The sequence below is a fragment of the Octopus bimaculoides genome, chromosome 17 (assembly GCF_001194135.2).
Source record: "Octopus bimaculoides isolate UCB-OBI-ISO-001 chromosome 17, ASM119413v2, whole genome shotgun sequence".
In the NCBI taxonomy this organism is placed as follows: Eukaryota; Metazoa; Mollusca; class Cephalopoda; order Octopoda; family Octopodidae; genus Octopus; species Octopus bimaculoides.
Genome location: NC_068997.1, coordinates 31,135,029 through 31,146,026, shown reverse-complemented (window position 1 = coordinate 31,146,026; position 10,998 = coordinate 31,135,029). Strand labels below are relative to the sequence as shown.

General features: G+C 37.7%; 1 protein-coding gene across 2 annotated transcripts in view; it reads left to right on the top strand.

Moving 5' to 3' along the window:
* Window positions 1-10,998, top strand: part of LOC106871768 (uncharacterized) — a 629,775-nt gene that overhangs the window by 282,181 nt on the left and 336,596 nt on the right. For both annotated transcript variants that reach the window (XM_052974057.1, XM_052974056.1), the window contains exons 21-22: window positions 5,536-5,719; window positions 8,396-8,535. In XM_052974057.1, the coding sequence (XP_052830017.1) occupies window positions 5,536-5,719; window positions 8,396-8,535 (324 nt within the window). The remainder of the gene's footprint in view (window positions 1-5,535; window positions 5,720-8,395; window positions 8,536-10,998) is intronic.

Sequence of the window (10,998 nt, the reverse complement as noted above, 5' to 3'; positions counted from 1 at the left end):
ACATAAACGTAAATAACTTTTAAAACGCCCATGAAGGGGAAAAAAGGTTAATATAACGAATAAGTAGCTTTAAGGAGAGAGAGGGTAGTTTGACAACGATTGATGACAAGTGGACTCTTTTTTTGCTATCATAAACAAAAAAACTAACACAGAAATACACACACACAGATATACATACACACATACATACTTATTGCAGAAAAATGTTACTGAGGTTTAAAGTTTAATCATTTTCACCTTATCAGAAAACAGAATTTAGAAGCTGGTATTTCCAGTATGATAGTTGTTTATCACAAATTGAAAGCAAAATCATTATACGATGAGGAACTTTTATTAAACAAACGAAAGCAAATCATTACGACGAACAAAATTGTGTGAACTTCTGAAGATTTATGAAGTTTTTGTTTTGTTTGCTTTTCAACTTTAATTCTTTATGAAGAGTAGCAGAATTTAGATTATTATTTCTTAGGGTAAATTGAAAAGGATTTCGCTTTCATATGGTATGATTGGATTTTCAGAGTAGCAGGATCCAGATTATTTTTATTTTCAGGCAAATTGACAAGAATAGTAGCTCAATTGCAGACTTTATTTTTATATCTTTATTTTGCATGAATTTCGACTAACAAACCAATTTTGCCCTAACACTAGCCATGACTTTACTATTCATATAATCAGATATTCTTCGTACTATATAGTTGACATATTCTCATACCTCTTTTTTGTTAGCTATACAATATATAGATATAGCTCATTTATTCATTTATTTTTTTCATTTTATAATAAAATTGTTGTTTGTTCCTTCTCGAGCCATGCCTGGCTCATAATGGCCGGTTTCCCGGTTTTGCTGGCATATAGGTTCCCTGCCTGGACGGGACGCCGGTCCGTAGCAGATGAGCCGCTAGATGTGGGAGGAAAGAGTGAGAGAAAGTTGTGGCGAAAGAGTCAGCAGACGTTCACCATTATCTTCTGCAGTATTTATGTATGTATGTAAGTATGCATGTATGTATGCATGTATGTATGTATGTATGTATGTATGTATGTATATATGCGCGCGCGGTTTTGTATGTTCTCTTTCTCTTTCTAATTTTAGAGTAAATTTTACCATCTACCGATTTGGTAGCAAAGTTGTGAAGGAAAGTATCTTCTTTTAACCATCATCCTTTAAATCAAAACTCAATGCAGATTTTTAAAGTCTCAGATATCGTGATTATTTGTCACATGTGAATTAAGGATTTACATTCTTTCCCGGAGAGCTTAAGTTCAACCATACTTTGCTCCAGACGGGTTGGTATGTATCCTCTTGGTTAAAAAAATAATGGATATGAAACTGAAAGTGTGTATTGGGTACTGGATTTGCAAACACCTTATCAATGGTCTATAGCTGAATTTGAATGTTTTCGAGGAAAAATCTAATACTGGGAGTTCCTACTTCCACAAATCTTTTAGCTTTTGCATAAAAGCGAACTTCTGGTGCTCCGATTGTACATATGCTTCATATTAACCTTTCTTCAGATCGTAGGTCCATTGTATACAGTGATTGTAGTCACGGTTTGGTTGAAGGAGACTTATACATCTAGCCATGAGGATTTTGTTAATTCATTGATATTTGTATTTGTTTTTCAAAATCTTTATTAAAAATTTTGACAACTTTTTGTCAGGATTAAATTAAAATTTGTTCGCGGCTTGATTAATCGTTCAGATTGTTTTTAATTCTACAATTGTATTGATACGTACATGTTGAAGTGTTACTTGACTTATATGTGTGTAACACTAAAGGGCTGTGTTTACAAGTTGTGTTAAGATGTATCATTTATATAGAAATGCAACATTATGTAATATTCAAAACACATACGAAGAATTAATCCTGAGTGATCTTACCGCACTCTGTAGCTTAACTTTTCCAATATTTGCTATGTTGCCTTCATATGATCAGGAATTACACACGTCCCGAGTATCGTTCTGACCATAACGGTCACCATGATGTATGTATGTATGTATGTATGTACATGCAAGCACACACGCATGCATGTACTTATGTTTTGTATCTACCACTTCGACAGTAGTCTATTTTATTGTAATGATGTAATGAATATGTTGATCTAAACTGAATTCTAATTATTCTTAACTGTATACCTCATCAATATAAGAATTTGATTCTCTTGTTGCAGAATTATTGGAATAAATATTACAATATAGAATAGAATAACAGAGTATTATGTAGAAAATAATTGTCTCGAGAAATTATTAATTCTAAATTTTATATTCATGACTAAATTCACTAAATTCACTTGTGGCGAGGGACTTTGTGTGTTCCTTATGTCTGAGAGAGCATAACCGTCTGGAGCTTCGCTCCTGGTAGTGCTGTATTAGTCTGGCAAGTCTTCCGGGGAGGTTCCAGTTTAACGGCGGCCCACAGCGAATCGGCTCATTTCTAAGATCTCACTACCATCATCTGATTATTCTGTGGAGGACATGCATGTTCCCGACCAACGAGAAATCAACTTATACTACAGAATATGTATTGCTACATGGAATTTCCTGTCACTCCATCGTCCCAGGTCAGACACTCTACTGTCCCAAGAGCTATTCTGCTACAATATCACCTTGGCGGTCTCAGCGTGACACACTGGCCTGGCAATGATAATTTCAATGGAGGTGATCACTACATTATCTGGAGCGATCCTGAAGACCCAACGAACCTCTACAGCGTGGCACTTACCATTCCCAAGCATGTCCGCAAGTTACTCAGTGAATGGGACCCTGTGAGTGATAATTTGCTCTCCACTCTTTTCGACCGACCGACTCCAGACTCAACCTATTGGTACAACTTTTGCCAACCCAGTCACCAATGACAATGGTAATCGCCTCTGTTCCGATGCCGTTACAACAATCTTTATATTGCAGACACATGTTTCCCCGAAAACTTACCCATCACTGGAATTTGTACAGTCCGGACGGTTACACCCAGAAGTCGATTGACCATATCATCATCTTCCACCACTGGAGGTCATTTGTTACTAACTGCCGGGTCTACAGAGGTGCTCAACTCAGTAAAACTGACCATCTATTGCTGGTTACGACCCTGCCACCAAATATCAGCTACGCCCTAACTCATCCTGTCTCCGTGATCCCAATATCACCTCCAAATTTGTGTACTCTAACACCAATCACTTCAGTGTCCTGGCTGAGAATGTGACTGGTAACTGGGAGATCTTCAGATCAAGTGTTAACAAGTATGCATGTAACATCCTGGTAAGTTCAAGGCCTCTTCCTAAGCGGCACTGGATTTTACTGTGAGCGCATGAGATAATAAACTGCACTGGAAGGTTTGCCTTTGTTGTAACATGAAGGTGTATCACCGGCTCAAACGGATATGCAACAATGCCATCTCAGACGACCGGGTGAAGTTCTGGGTGGAAAAAAACTGAGCGCCTGCATGCAGCAGCAAAGAACAACAATCAGTCAGGTATTCAACTTGCACCACAGAGCCCGTGACGGTCCCCAGTTTAAGAGAGCCCCGGTGAGGGGTACCAATAGCAAAGGCATCACCACGGAGAAGGCTTGTCCCGAACTCTGGAAGGAGCATTTCAGCCTTCTTCTTCATCACCTGCCTGTCCCCATTGATCCCAGCCTAACCGTCACTGCAGTCACAGACGCAACCAACAACACTTGTAGACTCGATCCTGTCTCCCTCAAAGAAGTCATTGCAGCCCTAAAGACGCTCAATATCTCCAAAAGCCTTGGAATCTGCTCTATCACTGCGGAGATATTGAAGCTGGGCGGAGAAAACATGACACAGTGATACACTTGCATCATCAAACAATTATGAGTGTCAGAGCAGCTCCTAAATGACTGAACCCATTCTCCTCTTCTAGAAGTTAAAGGGCAACAAACTCGTCTGCAGTGACCACAGGGACATCCTCCTCCTCCCTATCCCGAGCAAGCTCTTCACCAACATATTTCTCAGTCGTGCTCTTCATGCCATTAGAAGTAGACGCAACCCACAACAAGCCGGGTTCATTCAGAATCGAACTATCACAGATCATAGTTTTGCCCTTCGTCTCATTATTGAAAGATTTCAGGAGTTTCTACATCGCCTTTATCGATCACCAGGCGGCTTTAAACACGCTCGATTATGCATTCTTGTGGAAAATTCTCGAGCTCGTCGGTGCCTCTCCCAAGATCACAACTCTGTTCCAGCAGCTCTGTAGCAGTGCCAAGAGCTGCATCTGGGCGAACAGCAAGGATTCTGACTGGTTTCGCATCAGCAATAAGGTCAGACGAGGCTGTGTGGTCACCCTTGAATACTTTAACTGTGTTACCGATTATCAAGGTCTGTGAGCGAGCCTTTGGTGTGACTTCTAGAACTACCACCTTATCAATCTTGTGTATGCAGATGATACCACCGTATTCAGTAAATTAATGGACCAGCTCAGGAGACGTACTCACCGTATTACGAGAAAAATCAGCCAAGCTTTGCTTTCAAATAGGTTTGGCGAAAACGAAGCTGTTGCATGTTTGAGGTGGCCTGGAACTTCCCCCTCTCCATACTGGCCCCAACGTCGTGGAATCTGTCAGCTCCCTCATCTACCTGGGTTCCACAGTAATCAACAGTGAAACCTCTTTGGAGCCACTGCTCTGTCTCTCAGAAGACGAAACTCTGCGTCTACAATGCATCGGCCCTTGGCGTTCTCCTCTAGCGAGCAGAAACCTGGACCCTCTCAAAGACCCTGGCAAAGAAGGTCGGAGGCTTCAATAGCAAAACATTTGAGAACATCAGGTGGTACCATCATATTTCCAACGGATAATTGCGCGCGCGCATGCATCAGCCCCCCACACACACACACACACACACACTTCTCACTTCACAGCTCTCTGTCGCATACACTGATACGGACATGTTCTCCATCTCCTGCTAGATCATCCTACATGGGCTTTACTCTCGTTCGATGCTGAAGCTAAGGACAAGGAGAGGCTTCATGGCAGGCCCTGCACCGTACGGCTGGACGTCATTGGGGAATACCTCTAGAATCTTGATGTCACCGTGGAGAATGCTGAGGAGCTGGTATGGGACCACCAGCGATAGAGAGCACTAGTGGACCTGGTCGGTTCTCTGCATGGTGATGTCTCTGTAACCACTTACCTGGGAGGATCTCAACCACTTCAAGCAAGAGCTTGAAGCAACCAAGCATGACTAAACTTTACGTATGAGGGGAATATTCATATCTGTTACAATATTGAACATATATAACAAGATAATAAACGTATCATAATAAATGATTATTACAATAACATTTATATCTGATAATCCTTGAAATTGCTGCTCGAATTTTCCTGATTTCATCTGTGACTGGACAGACCCATATCATCTCAAATATTTGATGTCTAATACCATAATTCTCCAATATTATGAATACAAACAATAAATCATCACAATATAATTTATTCACAAAGCTGCCAGTGTTTGAATGTTTTTATTTCATTGATTCAACATTAAGTTACATTAATTAAATACATTTTTCTTCTCACATGTAGATTGATTACAGGAATCACCACACCCCTATGGAAATTATAATTCACTTGTTAATGCATCGATGGTGTATATCCTCATTGCCAAGTTTACTTATTTCTGTGATTGGAGGAAAAGAAGACTTCCAGTTGAATCAATTTACTAAAGAAGCTCTTGGACGTGGCTTGGTTAAAGCAACAAGAGACAAAGGTATAAAGTTTTATTTAATAACAATAACAACAACAGCAACAGCAACAGCAACAACAACAACAACAACAACAATAATGTTTCATTAAACATCCTTAAACAAACCTTGTTCAGGATCCTTTTGAATGGGTCGAGATACTCGACCTCAAAAAAATTCCAACTGGACCCCACCTGTAAGGTGTTTATCTTGTTATGAGATCACCTTGTGGCGTACATATGGTTGTGGTACATATTCCTAGTGTAACCTTTTTAGTTGGGTAGTCATGTTGGGTATACTGGGTTTCATATTTTTGTACCGCAATGTCACTTTGATGGCATGCACTGTTCTCTTACTCATTAATAATACTGATGGTGATGAGGATAATAATTTCTTTATTGATCACAAAGTGTTTGCATTACGAAAAACATTATGGACAGTACATTACAAAGCAAAGAATTTCTGCATGTGTATGACTGCGTTGTGAGAGTCTTATGTGTAAACAGGTTTAGCATAATGGGAAGAAAACGAAATAAATTTAACAACGTATAATCCTCAACAGTCAGGAGACGTTCAAGGGCTGCTCATGGAAACACATTATAAAAACCATGGGCATCCTGACTTTTGTGGCAGGGGCTTCTATTTCTTTCCTTATCTCCAATTAGAGGCATATTCTCAGGGCAGACCCATTCACTGGCATCATTCACGCTACTCTCATCTACTTTTCAGTAGTCCAGAGTTGATCGTCCCTTTGACAGGCTTACTTAAGTATAAAGTCCCCCCTTGCACTCTTCCATCTCTCTTTGAATATTGCTTGAAAAACTTTTAAAAAGAGGAAAAGCATTATCTGTGCATTGTCTCTATATTCGATTTATCTTGCTTTTTATTTAGAACATGATATGCATGTAACGGAGTTTTTTTCGGCTTATTGTTGGATAATATTAATCAAAGGTTTTCGACTCCCTATATTACATATTGGATCCTACTGCATTTGTTTTCAGTGTGCAAGTTACTTCATAGAGGTATTTCCCCTCAGTCATATTGTTAATATTTATAATAAGCATCTGTACATTCCCTCCAATATTTCTAGATATATTTTAACAGTCTGCGATTTGTTTACTGGGTGGAATATGTTTTGCCAATGAAATCTCATATGATCAAATTTTTTTGTTGTTGATTTTTTGTTGCTTTTTAAAATGTATTATCCACTCCCATTTGCGTTGTCTTTATTAAACAAATGTTACAATTAGGTGATTATATTGGAATTATTTTTCATGCTTGTTTTTAGATTTTAGAAACCTTGACAAGAAATGATTAATTACATCGATAATTTAAGTAACAGAAAAGTTTTCAATTTCCTCAATTACATATGTGACAGTCTACCATTCTTGTCGGATGAATATTCTGCAGGTTTCATACAATGAAGGCTATGCCAGCATTAAAGAATATACACAGTCAAAAGGTGGTACAAAAAGACAGAAGGACCATGCTGATTTACCACACGAAGATTAATGAAAATAACGCAGGGATTATTGTCAAAGCCATCAGTTTTAGCTATGTTTCTTTAAGGAAAAAGTAATTTTAAAGATTGACAATATATCAATATATCTGAAAGAAATGAAGAAACTATCCAAATATATCCTGAAATATATTCATAATGTAAAGGGATGAAAATAAATATCGTGACGTCGCAACTCATTTCTACAGCCGGGTGAACTGGAGCAACGCGAAATAATGTGTCTTACTCAAGAAGAAAACATATATCCCGGTTTCGGAATCGAACCCACTACCTCATGATTGTGAGTCCGACACATGTCTCAGTGATTACAAAGAATACCCTCAGCGAAAAAGCAATGAACAATACCGATGTCTAAGACTCAAACAGCAATACTTGGTTATGCACTGAAAATAATAATAAGACTATTGAGTTGATGAGGAGGATGACAACAACAATATTGGTACCATTGCCATACCTGCTGCTATAGTTAATAAGCATCTAGAAACACTGACACAAGAAGTGTATAGATTCACTAAATTAATTGGTTTAAGATTATATCTTACCTTGTCTATGTGTATGGTAGAAGATATGATAATTGCTCCTTGTAAAGGTCAAGTGACCACGTAGAGATTATGTGAAGCATTGGGAAAAGGAAAGAGTAGCCTTCATCTGTTATTCCAGAATATTACTAGACTTGAGCCAATAAGTGAAACTATGTCACACTTTTTCTAAGACAACTCTTTCTCTAACGCACAACACATTTCCAGTTAGCAATATGGAATACATAAAATATGCTGGGAGTAGATGATGCGACTGGAAAAAGCTGGACTAAATGTATTGTAGCATTTATTCTTTTATTTCGTTTCGTAACAAATTCCAATTTTGCCAGCGTTGTATTTTATTCTATCTGTCTTAAGGATTGATTAAAACATTGATAACAGTAGATTTTGGATTGATTCAATACATCGTATTTTGCTTCCATAATGAGAAATGTATCAATAGTTAAATCGACCCCAGTTAACGACTGGTCATATTTCTGTAAGATTATATGGAAAAAGAGAAAATTCCAGCCTTTTGTGTGATCTCAAGTCACTATTTGAAGGAATATTATTAAATGCCATAAAGTATTTTCTGCAAAACTCTAGTATAATTTTAGAATAAGAAACCAATATTTGAATATGATTATTGATCACTTGTTTCGCAGATGTCTGGATCATAAGTGAAGATTTACATACTGGAGTTGAGAAATGTGTTGAAGAAGCTATAACTGACAAGACATCTAAGAGTAACTGTCATAGTATTGGTATTGTACCACAAAACTGTGTAAAAGACATGAAAACCAGAGTGAGTAACAAGATACATTTTTGTTAAATTCTTTTTCTATTCTTTAAAAAGATGTTCTAATCTTACCCTTTCTCCGTATTAACATTACGTATTGATTTATAATATTATGCTGTTGGTGCTTGAAATTTTGATATTAATTATTGAGGTAGAACATTAAAGTATCAGATTACAGCAAGGAATCAAGAAATGATCCATATAATTTATGATAAAATGCTAATTTTGTGATAAGCGAAGTAACATAGTCAAGGTTAGAGACTTTCATGTGCGTATTCTTTTCTGCTTTACTTGAATTGTAAAAGCAAAACTAGCTGCGTGAATAAGGTGTCTGACACCTGACGGATAGAAAATTAGTTCAATTAGTTCAATTCATTGTATCTGGGAAAAACCTTTTATTCTACTCGGCCTTAGTTTCCTTACCTATTATAAAGAAATAGCAGTATGTGTGTGTAATGACAAATGCATACATTTCCACAATTTTCAACCGATTTTCACCAAACTTTATACACATATTACTTATCTCCCAGGAATTGTCATGCACTATAACATTTTGCCCAAAGCTGCCGCATAAATGGACATAGTTCTTTCTATGTAGGGTCTTCCACACTTTACTAATCGTTTTATAAAAGTGAAAGGATTTTGTCTATTTATATCCTATGTCCACCAGCGACGGTGATTAAATTGACAAGGAACATTGAACGCATACATTCCATAATTCGCAACCGATTTTCACCCAACTATACACATGCATTACTTATGTCCCGAGGATGGTCATGCACTAAAATTTTTTCCGAAAGTTCCAGCGTAAATTAACATGTTTTTTTATATGTCGAGTTTTCCTTTAATCTTTTTATAAAGATGAAGGGATTTTGTCTTTTTATTTATTTCGACTGTCCACCAGCCACGGCGATTAAATTGACTAGGAACACTGTACGCGATGAATATCCAATACCAAACAAACTTAATCTCCATATTTAAACTTTGGCAATCTTACTTTTACCTATTCTGAGTTACTTTAAAGGTAATGTTCCCTTCTCTCTCTTCTACTTCTCGATGCCTTTGTTTACCTACCAGTGCGTTGTTTCATTTTAAGGATTCTTATTTACCCATCCATTATGATATTTCGAAAGTTGTCCATTGTTTCAAATACGTTTTAGCATTGTCAATCTAGCCTTCTTTAAAACAATCACATATGATTCATTCTAAAATATCAACCTTCAAATAAGAGTTTTGCTTCCACTAGCGAAAGCTATACGCTTCTTTCAGAAAGCTCCATACCAATTTAACTTTGTGCATCATTCACTGTTAGTTTATGCGCAGGCTATGGAGGAAGACAGAATAAAGGGGCTTTTCTTAGCTTATATCTCCGAAAAATAGCTCCTTTTGCTGTGGCAAAAAAAACTTGCAGAGAGGCAGCTTCAACGTCTTCCTTCAATTTCATTATACCATTTATGTCGCTCTTCTGACAAGATATTTCGCTTTCATGTAAAACAACTATATTTTGTAGTCATTATCCGTAATCTACTCCCAAAACACTTCAGTAGCTCTACTTTGCATCGCTTTCAAACTTATATGTTGTATGATCATTAAAATGCAACAGCCGCCACAATAATCAGCCTTCAATCTGATTTTCCGTTCCTAGATTAATCGGAAATATAGATTGCCGTGCTACCCATAAACCTTCTTGGTTGTTCAATTATTTGGTGAAAAAAAATACCACCAAAACAACATTTGCTAGTCTAGATATATATAAAACAAAGGACGTGTTAATGCATTTCTACAGTTTTCAACTGATTTTCATCAAATTTTACACACACATTCCTTGTGCCAAGGATAGGCATCACTGTAACATTTTGCCCAGAGCTCCTGCGTAAATCGAGAAACTGGGGTAAAAAGGGGTTTTACACAAGTTTTTCTCTAAAAACTGCAGCTTTCAACCGATTCTCCGCTTTTACTTCTGCAGGTTTCAATCGATTCTTTCTCTTTTCTCTCCCTCTCTCTCTCTCTGTTTATTTCTCCCTTCTTTCTCTTTTTCTCATTCTTTGTTTCTCTTGCTTAGATATATTCTCTCTCACCCTCTGTAATAGTTCCTCTCTTTTAGTCTATGTCTATTTTCTCTTTCTCTCTAACTCGCACTCACTAACAATCACCGAACTGGACAGCACTGCACAGTACCAAAGGTCCCATCTTCTCCATCGAGGATACGAACCCAATGTTGTAATAGCTAGGGATAACTTTTTAATGCCCTACCACAGAATATTATGAATCTGCGAGGTGTAGAATGGAAGTCTTCAAAAAACGTCTAGACAGTATTTTATATCTGTAATACCAGATGAACACATCGCGGCAGCAGGCACAAAGAAGAGCGACAACGTCCAGCTTGCTACTTCACCAGAAGCAGTACTGGAAAAATTCCCGGATACCGTAAAGTCGGTGCACCAGCATGGCCTCAGCGTCCGGTGAAAC